At 42.4% G+C, this 24,014-nt stretch overlaps 1 protein-coding gene across 1 annotated transcript in view; it reads right to left on the bottom strand.

The window, feature by feature from the left end:
• LOC126285220 (uncharacterized) overlaps positions 1 to 24,014 on the bottom strand; it is a 190,125-nt gene that overhangs the window by 74,190 nt on the left and 91,921 nt on the right. The window contains exon 4 of the mRNA XM_049984521.1: positions 10,619 to 10,791. Coding sequence (XP_049840478.1) covers positions 10,619 to 10,791 — 173 coding nt within the window. The remainder of the gene's footprint in view (positions 1 to 10,618; positions 10,792 to 24,014) is intronic.

Here is a 24,014-nt window from a genome sequence, read left to right as displayed (position 1 = left end):
CATTTGAACAGTTCACAAACTTAGCTGTTTCGGAAATGCTTCCACCCTTGGCCCAAAAGCCAATGTCGTGCCGTTTTGGACGTTAGATAAGGCGCTCCGTTTTCGAATTACGACGACTACTGCACAATTTTCAGCATCCCACGACACGCTTTATATGCCCTCCACTGCTCGTGCTGACAACTGCCATCTGTGAGTGGTTATGGCACGTTGATGTCGAACATAGGCTGTGGCCACACTAACGTAACTGGACCGTCAGATGGACCGAGTAGCGCCTTATGCTAAAACTTGTATTAGATTAGATTAGATTAGTTTTCGTTCCATAGATCCGTGTTGAGGAGATCCTCGTGAATGTGGAGCATGTCACCTTTTTTTAAATTTTTTATTTTTATTTTTTTAAGCTGAAATAACAATACTAATAGTATAAATATATACAACACATCATTTGTTCCTATTAAAAATTCGTCAATGGAGTAGAAGGAGTTGGCCACTAGTAAGTCTTTCAGGCTCCTTTTAAACTGATCTCTATTTGTAACTAATATTTTTATGTTTGCTAGCAAATTATTGAAGATGAGTGTTCCTGAGTAGTGGACCCCTTTTTGAACTAAAGTAAGTGCAAAAGCACTTGTGCAGCTCATTTTTGTTCCTGGTATTGTATGTATGAACTGAGCTGTTTGTTGGAAAAAGAGATATATTATTTAGGACAAATTTCATTAAGGAGTGAATATAATGAGAGGCAGTAATTAGTATACCCAATTCTTTGAAGAGGTTTCTACAAGACGTCCGTGAGTTTACTCCACAAATAATACGTACTACACGCTTTTGGACTCTGAAAACTATGGTTTGACTTGAAGAGTTACTCCAAAATATTATACCATATGACATTATGGAATGAAAGTAGGCAAAGTATGCAAGCTTTTTCACTTTTATGTCGCCTATGCCTGCTAACACTCTAATTGCAAATACAGATTTGTTAAGGCGTTTCTGCAGTTCTGTGGTGTGCTCCTCCCAACTGAATTTATTATCAAGTTGTAATCCCAGGAATTTAAGACTGTCAACCTCTTCTATCTGTTCTTCTTCGTACTTTATCCATATGCTGGGTGGAAAGCTCTTACAGGTTCTGAATTGCATATAGTGAGTCTTTTCAAAGTTTAATGTCAGTGAGTTGGCTTTAAACCATTTATTAATATCCATAAAAATATCATTAGCGGATCTTTCTAGAACTACACTCGACATACTATTTATTGCAATACTCGTGTCATCTGCAAACAAAACGAACTCTGTTTCTGGCAGTGTAACTGATGAGAGATCATTAATGTACACAAGAAAAAGCAATGGCCCTAAGATGGATCCTTGTGGGACACCACATGTAATTTCTTCCCATTCTGATGATGACTGATGACTTAATTCACTAGTCCCTTGCACTGACACCCTTTGTTTCCTGTTAGCGAGGTATGACTCGAACCATTTTGCAGCACTGCCCGTGACACCATAGAATTCTAATTTATTTAAAAGGATGTTGTGGTTTACACAATCGAATGCCTTTGACAAATTATAGAAAATACCTGCTGCTTGTAACTTGTTATTTAATGAATTAAGTGATTACTACACGGATACTGCGTTGCAGCTTTGGCATTCGAGCTGGTATAAGACTGCTCCTAGAAATGGTAATTTTTTACATCAGCGTCCATAGTCTGCAAACAAGGCAAAGGGTATTTCGCATTGTACCATGTATTGGGGTTTTTTCCTGTTCCTGTAACGCATGGAGCGCGGGAAGAATGACTACTTAAATGTTTCTATGCGTGCTGCTATTTGCCTAAACTCGTCTTCGCGGTCCGTAAAGGAGCGATAAGCGATGAGCTGCAACATGTTTCTCGCCTAACACCGGTACTTGAAGTTCTGTAAGTATGAAATTTGTGGTAAGGTCTTATGGAACCAAACTGCTGAGGTCATCGGCCCCTAAGCCTACACTTTACTTAATCAAACTTAAACTAACTTATGCTATGGACAACACACACGCCCATCCCCGAGTGAGGACTCGAACCTCCGACGGGCGGAGCCGCACGGACCGTGACAAGACGTCATAGACCGCGCGGCTACCCCGCCCGGCTCTGTAAGTAGGCTTTTGCATGATACACAGACAGCCAAGACATTATGATCACTGCCAATCCCCAGACTGAGTGCCCGCCTGTTGGGACTGCCAGCACATGAACGATGTTTCATAGCAACGAAAACGGAATGCACATGGTATTGTAAAAACGTACTTTGTATTTTGACAGACTCATTATAAACACTTTTCATACTTGTAAAGCAGCTGTGGGTAGTATGACCACACAAATGATGTAAGACAAGGGTCAGCCTTTCCCTCCCATTGTGTAGGGACGTATTACTGTGTAACACAGAACTACGAAGTATGTCGAGAAAGTTTGTTCTATCAAAAGGTCTAAACTTTTTAAGTTCGTAATATGACGACTTTACCTTATAATGTTAACTGTAATATATATATATATATATATATATATATATATATATATATATATATATATATATATATATATATATATTTACCACTGAGAAAATTAACAGCCAGGGCCTACAATGACAAGCAACTGTTAGCTCTGCTGTCTGTAGATTAATGTGAGAAAAATTGTGATTTTCTTTACAATTTACGAGAACATAGTACACGTTGTGACTGCAATACTAGATATTTCCAATATACACTGCTGTGCAAAATTTAAAGACGACAGTCACTTTCGCTTGATGTGTCACTGCCTAGTACCATAGCTCGATGAAACTTGGACCGTGCATAGAAATAGCTGCTACAGTGAAGTACAGCATGCGGCGGCGCGGTTCCTTTTGTCCTGCACCTATCCGTGAACTCGTTGCAGCAGATCGCCAGTATGAAAGCTGAGCAGAAACCTACCGTACTGCAACTCGCATCAGGGTGCATACAACGTAACTATTCCAAGAATCGGGAAATATCTTAATTCTGAATGAAAGGTGGAAATGCAAAACTTCGATATATTCTGAAACTTGTAATGTACTCGTTCACTGCCAAGCCCGTGCTAATCTTAACATAGTCATGCACAAACCCTTTCAATCACGTTAGCAAGTTTATGGTAACGTATTTACCGAAGTCTGAACAGTTACTAAGCACGGATTGTTCTTAAATGAAAATGCTCGCCGTACTATTAAGTTTATCGGTGTCTAATGCACTCAAGTTTTTAGTCTCCGATCCGCTTAATATGCCACGCGGAACTACTGTCTTTTCTCATACACAAAATTACATAAAAAATTCGTACTTTCCAAAAAAACACACAGGAATAAAAATGCCTCCACTTTGAAATACTTTTGGAACATGTAGGCTTTTATGTTTATTTATGTTTGTACAGTTTTGTGTATGTTTTTAGTAGTGTGAACGATGCGTGAATGTTGTCTAAAGCCCGCATCTCGTGGTCGTGCGGTAGCGTTCTAGCTTCCCACGCCCGGGTTCCCGGGTTCGATTCCCGGCGGGGTCAGGGATTTTCTCTGCCTCGTGATGGCTGGGTGATGTGTGATGTCCTTAGGTTAGTTAGGTTTAAGTAGTTCTAAGTTCTAGGGAACTGATGACCATAGATGTTAAGTCCCATAGCGCTCAGAGCCATTTGAACCATTTTTGTTGTTGTCTAAAGTAAATATGTACATCACTGTTATACAGACAAACGCTGTACGAACTAGAGTGAGAAATTATTAAGACAGTGTGAATGCAGGCGACGGGAAGTTTTGTTTCATAATATGTTAAGTAAGTTTATGGTAAAAAGAAAGCTAATTCGGCTGCAAATGAAAATAGTTAATAACGTAAAGTATAAATAAAATATCAGAATGTTAAATATTTATTTCGGGAAAAAGTACAGTTCGGAAGTGTGTTATTTGTTGATTGGCTAGTCATGAAAAGCACGGACTAAAGTGGGAGAATAATATTTTTCTATTGGCCTTAAAGAAAACTGACAAATCAGGACAGAGTATTCTTCGCGCGTGTTTTCTCTTGGAGACTTAGAATGCTTACAGCACTAAGTAGTCGGAGCCCAGCCTTTCAATGTTAAGGTCGTGTGTATTATGAGCTCCGAAGGAAGTTATAATTTGCTGGTTTTAGTTGTTATTCTCCCGATACACAGGCTCTAGACAGGAGCGATATAAAGGCGCCACACCTCAAGTGCAGTGCAGAAGATAACTGTAAGGAATACGCAATGAGGCAAACAGAAATGACACTTTCATTCAAAGACAATAATTCCAATGAAGTCACCGCTATTCATGATAGTACTCTGGGCACTACAAGCGGTGGAACATGGTTCTTGTTACGAATGCAAATGACACGGCAATGCATGCTCTAAACGTGCTCCCATGACCTCCACAAGATTCGTAAGCACTTCTTGTGGTAAGGCGTACCATTCCCCAGACAGCGCTGTTGGCAACCGTTGCATGGCCGTTGGTGTCTGTGGATATGTTATAATACTTCACAACGTATCCCACTCTTGCTTTCGAACTCAATATACTATGCACCATTATGGCTCCTTCGCTATAACACCGGACCACTAAGGACGCCCTTCTCCAACTACAGCGACCGGGGAAGGAGGTGTCTTTCAGCTGAGTACCAGGGCACGCGGGAATTCTGGGGAATGAAAGGGCTCATCGAGCAGCAAAGGAGGCGTGTCTTGACCGTCAGGTCTTTCAGTGTGCTATCCCACTGCATGCCCTCACCTCGCTGTTCAGGTATAAAGTCCTGTGTCGTTGGGAACATGACTGGCCTGAAGTGACCGACTGCAAGCTCCGTGTCGTCAAGCTCACAACTCAGCCATGGTATACTTCCTTCCAGCCACGCCGATGGGACGAGTTCCTCCTCACTCGTCTTTCCATCGGTCAAAGCCCTATGACACATGGATATTTACTCCGGCGAGAGGACCCTCCGGTGTGTGATGCTTGTGGCGTGCAGATCACGGTGCACATTTTATTGGACTGCATTTTATTTGCTGACCAGCGGACTGCAGCAGATTTGCCGGCGGATCTGCAGTCTATTTTACGCTATGATCAAACGAATGTGGTTCGCGTTTTTAAGTTTTGTGAATTGTCCCACGTTTTTAACAAGATTATGGGGAGATGTTTTTAATGTGTCAACAGGGTGGCTGGCTCACCCAAGTTTTTTGTAAGTGGCCAGCCAGTCACATTTCTCTGTGCTGTTCTTTTAGCTCTTCTGTGTTTTGTTTTCCCCTGTTTTAAATTCTTCATTAGCCATCTTCACTCCTCATTGGTTTTAGCGCATGCGAGAGTGCCTGTGCGATAGAGTAATTGTGTGGTCATTTCGTATGCATGCGTGTAGGGCAGTTTTCGTTCTTACCCATATTCGTTTATTTTGGCTCTGAGCAATATGGGACTTAACTTCTGAGGTCATTAGTCCCCTAGAACTTAGAACTACTTAAACATAACTAACCTAAGAACATCACACACATCCATGCCCGAGGCAGGATTCGAACCTGCGACCGTAGCGGTTGCGCGGTTCCATACTAGAGCGCCTAGAACCGCTCGGCCACCCCGACCGGCTCTTTTATTTTAATCATTGTTAGGGCGCTGATAACCTCGTCGTTGGGCGCCTATAAGATCCCCAAACCACACACACACACACACACACACACACACACACACACACACACACACACACACACACACACTAAAATAGCCATGTTCAACGTTCGACGGTGCTGGACGTACCCTCATGTCGCGAGAGATGGGAACACGTGTAACAATCTACTCCTTCCCTATGTGGGTTCTCTCGGTTCTGACTTCATTTTTACGCACAACGATTCACGACCGCATCGAACAACGCAGTTAGGGGACTTCTTGGAACGAGAGGATTTTCGGTATATGAACTGACCTGCCAGTTTCGTCGACTTAAATCCCATCTAGCACCCAGTACGTTATCCTCGATGGTGCGTGTTCATCGGAAGTGAGGGTATCGTCTGGAGTGCCCAGGGAAGTGTGGTAGGTCCGCTGTTGTTTTCTATCTACATAAATGATCTTTTGGATAGGGTGGATAGCAATGTGCGGCTGTTTGCTGATGATGGTGTGGTGTACGGGCAGGTGTCGTCGTTGAGTGACTGTAGGAGGATAGAAGATGACTTGGACAGGATTTGTGATTGATGTAAAGAATGACAGCTAACTCTAAATATAGATAAATGTAAATTAATGCAGATGAATAGGGAAAAGAATCTGTAATGTTTGAATACTCCATTAGTAGTGTAGCGCTTGACACAGTCACGTCGATTAAATATTTTGGCGTAACATTGTAGAGTGATATGAAGTGGGACAAGCATGTAATGGCAGTTGTGGGGAAGGCGGATAGTCGTCTTCGGTTCATTGGTAGAATTTTGGGAAGATGTGGTTCATCTGTAAAGGAGACCGCTTATAGAACGCTGGTGCGACCTATTCTTGAGTACTGCTCGAGCGCTTGGGATCCCTATCAGGTCGGATTGAGGGAGCACATAGAAGCAATTCAGAGGTGGGCTGCTAGATTTGTTACTAGTAGGTTTGATCATCACGTGAGTGTTACGGAAATGCTTCAGGAACTCGGGTGGGAGCCTCCAGAGGAAAGGAGGCGTTCTTTTCGTGAATCGCTATTGAGGAATTTTAGAGAACCAGCATTTGTGGCTGACTGCAGTATAATTTTACTGCCGCCAACTTACATTTCGCGGAAAGACCACAAAGATAAGGTAAGAGAGATCAGGGCTCGTACAGAAGCATGTAGGAGGCATGCAGGCAGTTATTTTTCGGTCGTTCTGTTTGGGAGTGGAACAGGGAGAGAAGATGTTAGTTGTGGTACGAGGTACCCTCCGCCACGCACCGTATGGTGGATTGCGGAGTATGTATGTAAATGTAGATGTAGATGTAGAACGTGTGGGATGCGTGGGGGACACGTACAGCAGCGCGACCACATGCGCTAATGACCTTTCCACAGTTATAAATGGCTCTGGTGGGGGAATGGAACATTTTCCACAAGAACTTGTTACCAACTTTGGGGCCAGGATAGGAGCACGTTGCGGAGCATGCTCTGCCGTCAGTGGTTATTACCCACCCTATTAAGAACCAGTCTCGCTTTTGGTAATATCCAGGGGACTATCATGACTAGCGGTAACTTCACTGTAATTATTGTCTTTCAATAAAAGTGTTATCTCTGTTCGTTTCAGGTACCTTCTGTACTACATTTCTTGACATTTGCTAAGGAACAGGGACATTTGCTGGACACGTTTGGCACAGGTCAGACTCCCAACTTAAAGGTCGGTATCGGACTCTAGTAACGAATATGCCCTCTTGGGCACTAAGGCACATTTTGCATCTGATATTCTTGCTGGCTACCAATCCTATCCTTGGGGGATATTGTCCCACTCCTGTCTCACCGACGCTGCGTTTTCGAGGAGGGCGTGTTCGTTGAGAAACACGTCTGTCAAGAACATGCCATGCATGCTGTATAGGGTTTAGGTCCCACGAGTATGCAGACCATTCCATACTTTCAGTACTTCCACTTTTCAGTGCGTCCGACTAGTCGGCGGTATCTGAGATACAAATATCTGTTACTTTCCGCCACTAGGTCTACATATCGATTCTGTTGCGGTGTGATGCTCCGTCTACGGCCACCGGCATTGTTTCGCATAGTGTTTCCACCATTTGCGGCCTTTTTAATCGCGAGATCAGCTCTTTTGGACGCACCCACTACTGGGGCCACGGTAATCATCTGGCCGGATTCGAGCCTTCCAACTTCCCTCCCACGATCGTAAGAACTCAAATGATGTCTTGCAGACGTGTTTCCTTACCACACGGAATCTCGCACTAACCGGTTTCACAACAACCTTCGTTAAAAATCAGTACCGCATGAACTGTCCAATGCATACAGAACGTTCGCGCACAGGCATCGCTGCTCTTAAAACTACCGCCCCCTACATTCCGTTTTACCAGTTACCGACCGTAGTTCCGTCCCAGCTCCTAATTTCGTCCCGATATGAATTTCCGGCTTTCATGATGGTGAGGTATCGGTCTTCTTGTGATGTTGTACACTGTGGACATCCAGTACTGTAGCGCCTGGACACGTTTCCTGTCTGCTGGAATCGTTGCTGTAATCTTGAGATCACACTTTGTGGCACACGGAGGACCCGTGCTACGACCTGCTGTGTTTGACCAGTGTCCAGTCGCCCTAGTATTCTACCCCTCATAACGTCAACAATATGTGTTCTCTGAGCCATTTTCAACACACAGTCTCCATTAGAACGCCTGAAAACGTCTGCACACTTAATCGCTGCGCCGTACTCTGAAATGCACCAGCACACCTCTGCGTATGTGGACTGCTGCCAGCGTCATAGTGCGACGACCGTAGGTCAAATGCACCGCACGGTCATACTCAGAGGTTATTTAAACCCGCAAACCGCCCACCAGAGCGTTGTTTCGCCATGTATAAGCGTTATCCTTAATTTAGATGGAAGCAACACACTTCTGTTTTACTCACAGTGGGTTGGAGTCTCCAGATTTTGAGGTAATTATCTAATGCAGACAGGTCATTGGCTAGAATCTCTTCTGTTGTCTTCATTTCCTGGTTGGCGAACGTAAAACTGGAAGTAAGTTTCAGAGGCAGAATTCTTCGCCATAATTGGAACCCAAAATATCTTGGTGTCATCCTGGATCGTACATTATGCTTCAAACAACAAATTCTTAACTTATCTGAAAAGTTGAGGACTCGAAACAACATCCTCCATAAGCTATGCGGAGCGACCTGGAGATCTTCAGCAACCACCGTGTGATCTTCAGCTCTGGGCTTGGTGTACTCAAGTGCTGAGTATTGTGTGCCTGTTTGGACGAACAGTCATCATACAAGGCTTGTTGATACCCAGCTGAACACGACAATGCGCATAATATCTGGCGCAATCAGATCTACTCCAGTTTATATGCTTCCACTGTTACCCGGTATAATGCCTCCTGATCTTCGCAGATGTACTGCCCTTATGAAGGAATTCCACAACATCTCTAGCAATTCTAACCTACCCGTGCATAGCGACCTTCCACTTTTAAATCGTAAGAGACTGAAATCATGCCATCCAACTTTTGCTATGCTGCTGACATAGCTGCTAAGGATTTCAAACCTCTTGAAGAATGGAAAGGTCGGTAGAAAGCAGTGACAGACATGTGCCTGCATAACATCTTCTCAGGTGCTAAACTTCCAGGTGGATTCGACCTACCACGCAAGACCTGGACCACTTTCAACAGAATCCGTACCGGCCGTGGTCGATGCAGGTATGCACTCTTTAAGTGAAAGAAGCTGCCTAATCCAGTCTATGACTGCGGGGCTCCGTACCAGACTGTTCACCACATTGTCAGTGAATGCAGGATTCGAGCCTATCATGGCGCCAAAGAGGACTTCCTGCTAGCAACTCCAGATGCAGTTCGCTGGATTGAAGGACTGGATATTCAGTTGTAAAGACAAACCAAGCTTCTTGTGTGTCAATATGCACATATGTACAGGGTGTTACAAAAAGGTACGGCCAAACTTTCAGGAAACATTCCTCACACACAAAGAAAGAAAATATGTTATGTGGACATGTGTCCGGAAACGCTTACATTCCATGTTAGAGCTCATTTTATTACTTCCCTTCAAACTGAAATGAGGATTGACACATTGTTGGATGAACCATTCGCAGAAGTGTACCCGTGGAGGCCAATTGCCGATAGTGCCTGCACACGCTGTACATGGTACGGAAACAACCGGTTCACCCGTAGCACTCTCCTTACAGTGACGTGATCAACGTTACCTTGTACAGCAGCAACTTCTCTGACGCTGACATTAGGGTTATCGTCAATTGCACGAAGAATTGCCTCGTCCATTGCAGGTGTCCTCGTCGTTCTAGGTCTTCCCCAGTCGCGAGTCATAGGCTGGAATGTTCCGTGCTCCCTAAGACGCCGATCAATTGCTTCGAACGTCTTCCTGTCGGGACACCTTCGTTCTGGAAATCTGTCTCGATACAAACGTATCGCGCCACGGCTATTTCCCCGTGCTAATCCATACATCAAATGGGCATTTGCCAACTCCGCATTTATAAACATTGCACTGACTGCAAAACCACGTTCGTGATGAACACTAACCTGTTGATGCTACGTACTGATGTGCTTGATGCTAGTACTGTAGAGCAATGAGTCGCATGTCAACACAAGCACCGAAGTCAACATTGCCTTCCTTCAATTGGGCCAACTTGCGGTGAATCGAGGAAGTACAGTACATACTGACGAAACTAAAATGAGCTCTAACATGGAAATTAAGCGTTTCCGGACACATGCCCACATAACATCTTTTCTTTCTTTGTGTGTGAGGAATGTTTCCTGAAAGTTTGTCCGTACCTTTTTGTAACACCCTGTATATGTAATGTAATTTCATGATATGACTGTATTAGCCATACGCTAAATAAATTAATAATCCTTAATTTATGAGCATGAGTGTAGATGAGGACACATTAATATGACTGGACTGTGTAGAATCTGCCCATGAACTTAATTCGTGTGAGATCATTGCTTCCGGAGATTAACTTTTCATTCGCAATAAGGGAGAGGTGCTCACGTGCTGCAAGCCGTGGAAGCCGCCGTCTTGGTGGTGGCGGACGGGCCCGTCTGTCTCGACGTTCTCAGTGAGGTTGAAGACTGCGTTGGCCAGGGAGAAGCGCGCGTACGGGACGCGCCCCGCCACTCGGCCTACCATCCCCCCGAACAGGTGCTCGCGGTGCTGCACGTAGTCTTGGCGGCAGAAAAAAGTCCCATGCAGCGCATTCTCTACTCGCACGACTAATAAATGTAGAAATGTCAGATGTAACACTTCGGTTCAGTTTACAGTGATAAAAGCTATAGAAAAAAATAATTTAAAATTAAGAATAGACTTAGACGGGAAAATAGTATAGAATCAGAGTTCGGTAATTGTAGATCAAAATTATAGTATATCAGCAATTAGTTTAACGTCTAAGTTCAGCAAAGCCACGGAAGCTCCGTTCATGGAGAAGGCAGTTGTAATGTTGTTGCTTAATTTGTTCTGATAGCAGTGCTGATATTCATGACCATAAAAGTGGGTTAAAAGCTGTGAGCTTTCTGAGGAAGTTAACCTTACATTACTGCGCAACTGTTTCACCAGGTATCCAGAGTAGCTTACCAAATTCCCAACCAGACTAACATTAAATATAATCTCTTAGTACTTATCTTACGATAACCGGTGATATATATAAAGACAATTTAAATAAAAGGAAATAAATCAGTTTATATTTGGAAATTTAACATTGATAATTGAAATTTCAGCATATTAAACTTGATTGACAACTAAACTGGAGCCTTATTTAGGATTGTGTACATGTGAGTTTGTAATCTTACGGAAAACATCAAATAGGGAGCCAAGATTGAGAGACTACATACAACACTGCATTCATAAAATAACAAACGAAGAACGTTGAAACATATACAAGAGGAAATTAACCACAACCAATCGATTCAATTTTCACCCAAAGATGTTACGTTCGTAGCGCAATCCTGTCCGTCATGAAATTACCACACACTGGTATACTAAATTCATACTAACTCTCTGTGAAATCTTCCCGAAAAGAATAGCAGAGGGCTACTTTGATGCTTACACCACATGCTTCACGTGGTCAACTTGGTTTACACATAGAGTGTAACTCCACAATAATTTTGACAATTAAAATAAATTACATGAAAACTCAATTTACAAAAGAAAAACCTCGAACTGGTTATTATCGTCTTACTATTAACCTGATGGGTCATACAATTGTATAAGCACGTGCTACTGGTCTCACAAAGTATACCCCACGTAAATTGAGCATAAAGAAAAGTTGCTATATTGAAAAATACTGTCAAGACGAGACATTATAATCTCACGCACATTCGCATTTTAGACTGATGATCTTAGTTAGAGTTACTGATCAACACGTGGTTCCACTTTACTCACAAAGTAGTGACAAAGCAACTACCGGAAGATATTCTTAACTTCACACTCGAATTACACTGCGTTGCAATTTAAGATAACATTAGATATATTCTAAACCTGATATAAAGGTGATTAAATTTTCAGTTAAGCTGAACTTAAGAAATCCATTGTCCTGCGGTCTTAGCAGGCACGCGCTTAGCCGGAGATCTTACCACTTCAGACGCTCGCCGCGGACAGACTGACCTGCGCTCCTACCGAGCGTGCTTCACAGATACAGACGGAAGTGACCAGAAAGGCAGCTTCCTATACCAACATGACAAGGGACGGACAGGACTAGTAAGAATAGAAAACTCTCTGCTTTTAGAAAGCGTAGCTACCTGTTCCGACGTTGGTCCTACTGTTCCCTAGCAGATAGGCTTGTCTGCGACCATCAGGCATGCAACTAGAAATAAATTTGCTTATTCATTCTCTCACACGGAAGGGAAGGGGGATGTCAGTATCTTATCATATACAGTATATAAAAGAAATGCGGATGTAGGTTCCTTAAGAGACTGTGTGACATGAATTACATATAAACTGTGTTTTAAAGTGTGGTAGTGTGACAGATCGTTCTTGTTTATGTATAAAAGTAACACGTTCCACTGCTCAGTCTCCTCCCAGATACCCAGAAACACCACAGTAAATTTAGAAGAGGAATTTATGCCATAAATGACAACAGATTTAAGAAATTAATATGAAAGCAATCCAACAGAGACCTTTCACAGTGACGTTACACCCTTGTAATGAAAAAACCTATAAAAAGGCCTGATCGTCATTATTGCCGCCTTTTTTTTCCTTGATTGTTTCGTTAAAGGGCGGGGAACCCCTGTCAGTCAGCGAGACAATAATTAGATTGGACTTTATCGTGTTAAGATTCACGATAAACTGTTAGAACATTACGGAGATTAAAAGTGATATAGTGTACAACCTGTGATTGTTGGTAGCAACGGAGTATTAACGGGATTTTAGGACTTTAGTGCTATATCGGACTTTACTGATATATAGACGACAAAATAGAAAATTAGAAAATAAATTAAGGAAAGGCAAACCTATATTTCTAGCATTTGTAGACTTAGAGAAAGCTTTTGACAATGTTGATTGGAATACTCTCTTTCAAATTCTAAAGTTGGCAGGGGCAAAATACAGGGAGCGAAAGGCTATTTACAATTTGTACAAAACCAGATGGCAGTTATAAGAGTCGAGGGGCATGAAAGGGAAGCAGCGGTTGGGAAGGGAGTGAGACAGGGTTGTAGCCTGTCCCCGATGTTATTCAATCTGTACATTGAGCAAGCAATAAAGGAAACAGAAGAAAAATTCGGAGTAGGTATTAAAGTCCATGGAGAAGAAATAAAAACGTTGAGGTTCGCCGATGACATTGTAATTCTGTCAGAGACAGCAAAGGACTTGGAAGAGCAGTTGAACAGAATGGACATTGTGTTAAAAGGAGGTTATAAGATGAACATCAACAAAAGCAAAACGAGGATAATGGAATGTAGTCGAATTAAGTCGGGTAATGCTGAGGGAATTAGATTAGGAAATGAGACACTTAAAGTAGTAAAGCAGTTTTGCTGTTTGGGGAGCAAAATAACTGATGATGGTCGAAGTAGAGAGGATATAAAATGTAGACTGGCAATGGCAAGGAAAGCGTTTTTGAAGAAGAGAAATTTGTTTACATAGAGTATAGATTTAAGTGTCAGGAAGTCGTTTCTGAAAGTAATTGTATGGAGTGTAGCCATGTATGGAAGTGAAACATGGACGATAAATAGTTTAGACAAGAAGAGAATAAAAGCTTTCGAAATATGGTGCTACAGAAGAATGTTGAAGATTAGATGGGTAGATCACATAACTAATGAGGAGGTATTGAATAAAATTGGGGAGATGAGGATTTGAGGCACAACTTGACCAGAAGAAGAGATCGGTTGGAAGGACATGTTCTGAGGCATCAAGGGATCACCAATTTACTATTAGAGGGCAGCGTCGAGGGTAAAAATCATAGACGGATACCAAGAAATGAATACACCAAGCAGATTCGGAAGGATGTAGGCTGCAATAGGTACTGGGAGATGCAGAAGATTGCACAGGATAGAGTAGCATGGAGAGCTGCATCAAACCAGTCTCAGGACTGAAGACAACAACAACAACAAGAGACGACAGAAACTCAAATTATCTGCTGATACGAGTGAATTCAGAGGTACCGGTATTCAGATATTAACGTGTGGACTTTTGAAAGTGTCGTGTGCCGTTAGTTACGAATCTGGACGTAGAGCGCGTGCATATCGGCATTTGCGTACTATTTAGATTCCTACAGGCTAGGGAACTTTTAAATAGACCATAATCCATCACCATCTTAATCCTTGAATATAGAGTGAAAGCGAAATACAAGAGTGTTGAACTTATTTTATTTACCTAGTACTAATCAGTGAAGGTTTTACGGAACCAAAGCTATTGAGCAGTAAGTAAGCACCATCTAGCGGAAAGCGTAGGCATTAACTAACACGCTAACTGAAGTGAACGTATACGTGTTTTACGGACTGCTTAATATGAACTTTTGTCTGTCTTTGACGTCCCCACTCCCTCCGAAGGGTGGCGCAGGCTGTCTTAATCATAAAAGGGGAAAGTTTTAGCCGAGCAAATTACTAAATAAAAGCGATATTTATAAAATCGCAGTAATAGCAAAACACAAGGACCGTACTTGATCGGAGAGTCGTCGCTGTCACGTCGGGTAGTAAAGCCGGAAAACCTACCGACTATACGTATCTACGAGCAGACGTTGACGTGGAGTACCTAAAAAGGGAACCACAAGAGAGTTGGGGATGCTTCACAGATCTGCCCACCTGGCAGATTTCAAACGTGAAGATACAGTTGTGATATAAGTCTATTGAACTCGGATGTCTTTTCAAGAATCCAGGATCAACTGGAACCATTCGATCTGTTCCAAATCGACTTGGCCAAATGAACACTTCTTTGTGAACTATAATCAAAATTCTACACAATAAAACTTGGTTATGCTGTAATAGAGCAAAAGCTTTAGATCACCTCAATAACTGCTTGAAATTATCCATCTGTTTCCTTATTGATCTTTTTATGTTGCTTCATTTATCGGATTTTTTCGTGTGGATTCTCTTATAGAAATTACTAGCAACTTCCCCACCACCTATTCTTGAAATAATCGAACTCCCATATATAAAACACCTTCAGGACATGTACTAAATTTCCAACTTTCATAGTTCTGTTACTATGTTTAACCTTTATCGTTAGATTATACCTCTTAATGAGTAGATTATCGTGGAATTTTAAAAAGTTACGTTCGGTCAGTAATTACATAAAAAACACTGAACATGATATTGTTGCTGCTCCTGCAAGCCCTTACACTGAGGCGACAAATATACACAAGGTATAAATGGGAAGTGCATTTGTATTCAGACGATTCACGTGTAAAGGTTTCCGACTTGATTAAGGGTGCATAATGGGAATTACAGTCTTTAAATGTGGAAGAGTAAGCGGAGCTAGATGCATCGGACATTCCATTTGGGGAATCCTCAGAGAATTCAGTATTCCGAGTTTCACAATGTCAAGAGTGTATCTGGAATACCTAATTTCAGGTTTTACCTCTCACCATGAGCAATGCCGACGGCCTTCTCTTAACGACCGAGAGCAGCGCCGTTTGCGTAGTAGAGTTTTCATGCTAAGAGACAAACAATACTGCGTGAAATAACAGTAAAAATTAATGTAGGACATACGACATACGTAACCGTTGGGATAGAGTGACGAAATTTGGCCTTAATGGCGTTATGGCAGCACACAACCGACGTGAATGCCTTTGCTAACTGTACGACATCGCCTGAAGTACCTCTCTTGGGCTCGTGATCGTATCGGTTGGATCCTAGACAACTGGGAAACCGTGGCCTGATCAGATGAGTCCCAATTTCAGTTGACAAGAGCTGATGGTAGGACTCGGTTCATGGGCCAAGTTCTCAATAAGGAACTGTGCAACATGGTGGCGGTTCCGTAATGGTGTGCACTTTGTTTACATGTAATGGACTGGGTCCTCTGGTCCAACTGAACATATCATTGACTGGAAATGATTATGTTCGGCTACTTGGAGACCATTTACAGCGATTCATGGACTTCATATTCCCAAACAACGATGGCATTTTTATGGATGGCAATGTGCCATGTCACCGGGTCACAGTTCTTCGCAGATATTTTGAAGAACATTCTGGAGAATTCGAGCGAATGGTATGGCCACTCATCGAATATTTATGGGATACAATCGAGAGCTCTGTTAGTGCACAAAATCCTGCTGGACTCGCATTTGGGAGGAAGACAGTCCAAACTCGAATCCGGCCATCCACATTTAGGTTTTCCGTGATTTCCCTAAATCGTTCCAGGCAAGTGCCGGGATGGCTCTTCTGAAAGGGCACGGCCCTTCCCTATCCGTGACACAATCCGAGCTTGCACTCTATCTCTAAAGACCTCTGTGTCGAAATCCTCCACCGGCAACACTTACGCAATTATCGACCGCTATGGAGAGAATATGTCTCGTTATTTCTGCTGGGGACTTCCAACAACTTGTTGAATCCATGACACTTCGAGTTGCTGCAACTCGCTGGACAAAAAGAGGACTGCCACGATATTAAGAGCTATTCCCTGACTTTTGTCACCTCCGTGTAGATACTAAACTTGCAACTAGGACAAGATGATCATTTTAGCCGTTTAGTTATATAGAAACCCCGTTTTATTATCATGTACAGGATAACAGAACCACCTCTTACTCACAGTGACACAATAGGTTTTGTGGACGATTGCTCCCATCTTCTATTCTAGCAAAGATTGATATGAAACTCTGATCATCTTAATTTTTTATACCTTTTCAGAACAGCATAGTGAAGCATTCAAGGTACTTCAGTCGAGGCATACAGGCAAAATACCTCGCTTCTGTTACTAAGTTTTACTTAAAACAAGAAGTTTCTATAGGGTGTTTTTCGAAAATGACCGGTATATTTGAAACGGCAATAAAAACTAAACGAGCAGCGATAGAAATACACCGTTTGTTGCAATATGCTTGGGACAACAGTACATTTTCAGGCGGACAAACTTTCGAAATTACAGTAGTTACAATTTTCAACAACAGATGGCGCTGCAAGTGATGTGAAAGATATAGAAGACAACGCAGTCTGTGGGTGCGCCATCCTCTACGTCGTCTTTCTGCTATAAGCGTGTGCTGTTCACAACGTGCAAGTGTGCTGTGGACAACATGGTTTATTTAAGTTAATAATTGGCTCCTTCTACCGACCCCCAGGCTCCGATGATACAGTTGCGGAACAGTTCAGAGAAAGTTTGAGTCTCGTAACAAATAAATACCCCACTCATACGGTTATAGTTGGTGGGGATTTCAACCTACCCTCGGTATGTTGGCAAAAATACTTGTTCAAAACCGGTGGTAGGCAGAAAACATCTTCCGAGATTGTCCTAAATGCATTCTCCGAAAATTATTTCGAGCAGTTAGTCCACGAACCCACGCGAATTGTAAATGGTTGCGAAAACACACTTGACCTCTTGGCCACAAACAATCCAGAGCTGATAGAGAGCATCATGACTGATACAGGGATTAGTGATCACAAGGTCGTTGTAGCTAGGCTCAATACCATTTCTTCCAAATCCATCAGAAACAAACGCAAAATAATTTTATTTAAAAAAGCGGATAAAGTGCCACTAGAAGCCTTCCTAAAAGACAATTTCCATTCCTTCCGAACTGACTATGCGAATGTAGACGAGATGTGGCTCAAATTCAAAGATATAGTAGCAACAGCAATTGAGAGATTCATACCTCATAAATTGGTAAGAGATGGAACGGATCCCCCGTGGTACACAAAAAAGGTCCGAACGCTGTTGCAGAGGCAACGGAAAAAGCATGCGAAGTTCAGAAGAACGCGAAATCCCGAAGATGGGCTAAAATTTACAGACGCGCGAAATATGGCACGTACTTCGATGCGAGATGCCTTTAATAGGTTCCACAACGAAACATTGTCTCGAAATTTGGTAGAAAATCCGAAGAAATTCTGGTCGTATGTAAAGTACACAAGCGGCAAGACGCAGTCAATACCTTCGCTGCGCAGTGCCGATGGTACTGTTATCGACGACTGTGCCGCTAAAGCGGAGTTATTGAACGCAGTTTTCCGAAATTCCTTCACCAGGGAAGACGAATGGAATATTCCAGAATTTGAAACACGAACATCTGCTAGCATGAGTTTCTTAGAAGTAGATACCTTAGGGGTTGCGAAGCAACTCAAATCGCTTGATACGGGCAAGTCTTCAGGTCCAGATTGTATACCGATTAGGTTCCTTTCAGATTACGCTGATACTATAGCTCCCTACTTAGCACTCATATACAACCGCTCGCTCAGCGATAGATCTGTAGCTACAGATTGGAAAATTGCGCAGGTCGCACCAGTGTTCAAGAAGGGTAGTAGGAGTAATCCATTTAACTACAGATCTATATCATTGACGTCGGTTTGCAGTAGGGTTTTGGAGCATATAGTGTATTCAAACATTATGAATCACCTCGAAGGGAACGATCTATTGACACGTAATCAGCATGGCTTCAGAAAACATCGCTCTTGTGCAACGCAGGTAGCTCTTTATTCGCACGAAGTAATGGCCGCTATCGACAGGGGATCTCAAGTTGATTCCATATTTCTAGATTTCCGGAACGCTTTTGACACCGTTCCTCACAAGCGACTTCTAATCAAGCTGCGGACAGATGGGGTATCGTCTCAGTTGTGCGACTGGATTCGTGATTTCCTGTCAGGAAGGTCGCAGTTCGTAGTAATAGACGGCAAATCATCGAGTAAAACTGAAGTGATATCAGGTGTTCCCCAGGGAAGCGTCCTGGGACCTCTACTGTTCCTGATCTATATAAATGACCTGGGTGACAATCTGAGCAGTTCTCTTAGACTGTTCGCAGATGCTGCTGTAATTTACCATCTAGTAAGGTCATCCGAAGACCAGTATCAGCTGAAAAGCGATTTAGAAAAGATTGCTGTATGGTGTGTCAGGTGGCAGTTGACGCTAAATAACGAAAAGTGTGAGATGATCCACATGAATGCCAAAAGAAATCCGTTGGAATTCGATTACTCGATAAATAGTACAATTCTCAAGGCTGTCAATTCAACTAAGTACCTGGGTGTTAAAATTACGAACAACTTCAGTTGGAAGGACCACATAGATAATATTGTCGGGAAGGCGAGCCAAAGGTTGCGTTTCATTGGCAGGACACTTAGAAGATGCAACAAGTCCACTAAAGAGACAGCTTACACTACACTCGTTCGTCCTCTGTTAGAATATTGCTGCGCGGTGTGGGATCCTTACCAGGTGGGATTGACGGAGGACATCGAAAGGGTGCAAAAAAGGGCAGCTCGTTTTGTATTATCGCGTTATAGGGGAGAGAGTGTGGCAGATATGATACACGAGTTGGGATGGAAGTCATTAAAGCATAGACGTTTTTCGTCGCGGCGAGACCTTTTTACGAAATTTCAGTCACCAACTTTCTCTTCCGAATGCGAAAATATTTTGTTGAGCCCAACCTACATAGGTAGGAATGATCATCAAAATAAAATAAGAGAAATCAGAGCTCGAAGAGAAAGGTTTAGGTGTTCGTTTTTCCCGCTCGCTGTTCGGGAGTGGAATAGTAGAGAGATAGTATGATTGTGGTTCGATGAACCCTCTGCCAAGCACTTAAATGTGAATTGCAGAGTAGTCATGTAGATGTAGATGTCCTTAGAACAGAGGATTTTTCTGGTGTTGGAATTCCACCGCCTAGAACACATTGTTGTTGCAACAAGACGAAGTTTTCAACGGAGGTTTAATGTAACCAAAGGACCGAAAAGCGATACAATAAAGGATCTGTTTGAAAAATTTCAACGGACTGGGAACGTGACGGATGAACATGCTGGAAAGGTAGGGCGACCGCGTACGACAACCACAGAGGGCAACGCGCAGCTAGTGCAGCAGGTGATCCAACAGCGGCCTCGGGTTTCCGTTCGCCGTGTTGCAGCTGCGGTCCAAATGACGCCAACGTCCACGTATCGTCTCATGCGCCAGAGTTTACACCTCTATCCATACAAAATTCAAACGCGGCAACCCCTCAGCGCCGCTACCATTGCTGCACGAGAGACATTCGCTAACGATATAGTGCACATGATTGATGACGGCGATATGCATGTGGGCAGCATTTGGTTTACTGACGAAGCTTATTTTTACCTGGACGGCTTCGTCAATAAACAGAACTGGGGCATATGGGGAACCGAAATGCCCCATGTTGCAGTCCCATCGTCCCTGCATCCTCAAAAACTACTGGTCTGGGCCGCCATTTCTTCCAAAGGAATCATTGGCCCATTTTTCAGATCCTAAACGATTACTGCATCACGCTATCTGGACATTCTTCGTGAATTTGTGGCGGTACTGCGAACACCTCGTGGTTTATGCAAGATGGTGCCCGGCCACATCGCACGGCCGACGTCTTTAATTTCCTGAATGAATATTTCGATGATCGTGTGATTGCTTTGGGCTATCCGAAACATACAGGAGGCGGCGTGGATTGGCCTCCCTATTCGCCAGACATGAACCCCTGTGACTTCTTTCTGTAGGGACACTTGAAAGACCAGGTGTGCCGCCAGAATCCAGAAACGATTGAACAGCTGAAGCAGTACATCTCATCTGCATGTGAATCCATTCCGCCAGACACGTTGTCAAAGGTTTCGGGTAATTTCATTCAGAGACTACGCCATATTATTGCTAAGCATGGTAGATATGTGGAAAATATCGTACTATAGAGTTTCCCAGACCGCAGCGCCATCTGTTGTTGACAATTGTAACTACTGTAATTTCGAAAGTTTGTCTGCCTGAAAATGTATTGTTGTCCCAAGCATATTGCAACAAACGGTGTATTTCTATCGCTGCTCGTTTAGTTTGCATTGCCGTTTCAAATATACCGGTCATTTTTGAAACACCCTGTATTACTGCTTATTGAAACATTGATAAAGATACGTGGATCAAACCTGTAATACTTTGCTGAGACAAAATCTAATTTATTTCTTAATTCTCTAATGAACCCAATATATTCCAAATAAAGTGCAGCTACTCACAGAAGTCCAGCATGAGCTGTAATTATCGCATGGCAGCGAAACTTGGTAGATATTCTCATGCGTTAGTTCGAAATCTATTTACGCTGGGACGAAATTAGTTCCAATTTTGGCCACCAGGTGCACATCTGGCGCTATGAGTGCAAGAAATAGAGATATGAATGTTTCCATAATGGATTAGGAACGGGACGTGGACTGAAAAGATTAAAAAAGTAAGAAATGAATAATGTTGATTGCATTATTATCTGCCGCTACACAATGTGTTCAGTATGAACACCAGAGACGTCGACCAGATGCTATATAGCGCGAGATTTGCACCTGTTGGACAAAATTCGAAGTATTTTTTCAGCATTCTGCATTAACGAATTGACATACGTACCACATTTCACTGCCATATAATAATTACAGCCCACACTGGACTTCCATGATAAGTTGCACTTTAATTGTAACCACACGGTGCATCACAATAATAGTCTGCTTGGTTTTTCATTTTTCTACTTTCCAAGTGATTTTTGTTATCGTGTGTTTATAATTTTTCCACACTATACAACCCGGTGCAATTAGAATACTATAAACACGATTTGTATGTAAACAGAAACCGCCATTTGTCACATGTTACCAATATCATTTGGACGAACTGAATCATCTCATTAACTGGCCATCAGAATAACTTAATTTGATTCATAATATAGCCGTAATTCTGACACACAGCTTGCCTGACACCATGAAAAGTAGTGGTGGTAGTTGTCGGTAGAGAACTGGCACAATATCAATGTATGTTGCAAGCAGACGCTTTGACAGCTTTGTGAATGTTTTCAAGATGACGCTGTATTGTTTTTGCATAGTGTGATGGTGGCAACACTGATGCTGCGAAATACTTGAGTGCATCTGCATGAGACAAGCTAGTGTCACGCTTGGCTTGCCCAGAAGTGACTAGGTGCGACTACGAAACTCGATAGCAGTCCACACATGTACGATTTCTTCGTATTTCGTTGTTTTCCTAATGTAATTTGCGTGTTGTACGCACATCAAAGACAACGGCTCATTCAAGATTTACTCTATTACAAAGATGATACTCTTGGTACAACTTCTTATAACTATTTCAGTTAATTACACAGTCAAAATACTAACACGAATTCTTCACAGAAGAGAGAAAAAACTAGTAGAAGCCAATCTCGAGTAAGATAAGTTTGGATTCCGGATAAATGTAGGAACAGAAGGTGCAATACTGACCTATGACTTATCTTATAGGCGCTTCAGCCTGGAACCGCGCCACCGCTACGATCGCAGGTTTGAATCCTGCCTCGGGCATGGATGTATGTGATGTCCTTAGGTTAGTTAGGTTTAAGTAGTTCTAAGTTCTAAGGGAATGATGACCTCAGATGTTAAGTTCCATAGTGCTCAGAGCCATTTGAACCATTTTTGAAATTATCTTCTAAGACCGGTTAATCAAAGAAAAATCTATGGTATAGCATTTGAAGACTTAGAGAAAGTTTTTGACACTGTTGACCAGAGGACTGTTTTTGACATTCAGAAGGTAGTAGGAGTAAAATACAGGGAGAGAAAGGTTATTCACAACTTATACAGAAACCAGATCACTGTTATAAGAGTCAAGGCTATGAAAGGGAAGTAGCAGTTGTAAAGGGAGTGAGACAGGGTTGTAGCATGTCCCTGATGTTATTCAATTTGTACACTGAACAAATGTAAAGGAAACATAAGAAAAAATTGGAGTAGGAATTAAAGTTCAGCGAGAAGAAATAAAAGCTTTGAGATTTTATGATGACATTGTAATTCTGTCAGAGACAGCAAAGGACTTGGAAGAGCAACTGAGTAGAATGGACAGCGTCTTTACAGGAGGATATAAGATGACGATGAACATGAACAAAAGCCAAACAATGGTAATGGAATACAGTCGAATTAAATCGGTTGATGCTGAGAGAATTAGATTAGAAAACAAGACATAAAGTAGTGGATGAGTTTTGTTATTTGCACAGAAAAATAACTGATGATGGCCAAAGTAGAGAGGATATAACATGTAGATTGGCAAGTGCAAGAAAAACTTTTCTGAGAAGGTCGTGCCAGTAGCGGCTTACCAGGTCGACTGCTATCGACTTTGATGGTCGCATCGGGTACACGTCATTTTGACATCTCTTCTGAGCAAGCCTATCGTAAAATTGGCGTCTCAATAGAACTGTAGTTTCACTTTTAGAAGCTGAATAAAGAAACATAATGCAAAATTTTTGTTTGCTATTTATAACACATTCTCCACTCCATATAACATAAGCCCACATGGGGAAAATTTTGTTGTTTGCATCCCAAATTGAGTTTTACTCACAAAGTTATGGCATCTAATCAATTACTCAATTACCTTGATTTCCCGGCCGCGGTGGTCTCGCGGTTCTAGGCGCGCAGTCAGAAACCGTGCGACTGCTACGGTCGCAGGTTCGAATCCTGCCTCGGGCATGGATGTGTGTGATGTCCTTAGGTTAGTTAGGTTTAAGTAGTTCTAAGTTGTAGGGGCCTGATGACCACAACAGTTGAGTCCCATAGTGATCAGAGCCATTTGAACCATTTGAACCATTACCTTGATTTAAATCTCGGATTAGTAGAGGGCACATTGTGTATGACATTCTTCAAAAACCTGCAACAAGCGATGCCGTCATACAAGCGTCGTTTTATCATCCCACTATGCATAAACCTAGTTTTTCTTATCTACGAATGATCAGGCACCCATTGTCCCTTTAAGCCTAAATTCTTTTGACCGCAAATTAGTTAACTTGAAATACATTCGCAACCCAATGGTTTCAATTCCAATTTAATACATAGCACATTTCATTTCAAGTCAGCCA

This window comes from Schistocerca gregaria, chromosome 8, assembly GCF_023897955.1.
Source record: "Schistocerca gregaria isolate iqSchGreg1 chromosome 8, iqSchGreg1.2, whole genome shotgun sequence".
In the NCBI taxonomy this organism is placed as follows: domain Eukaryota; kingdom Metazoa; phylum Arthropoda; class Insecta; order Orthoptera; family Acrididae; genus Schistocerca; species Schistocerca gregaria.
The sequence above is the reverse complement of the archived record's forward strand: the minus strand, read 5'-3'. Positions and strand labels throughout refer to the sequence as shown.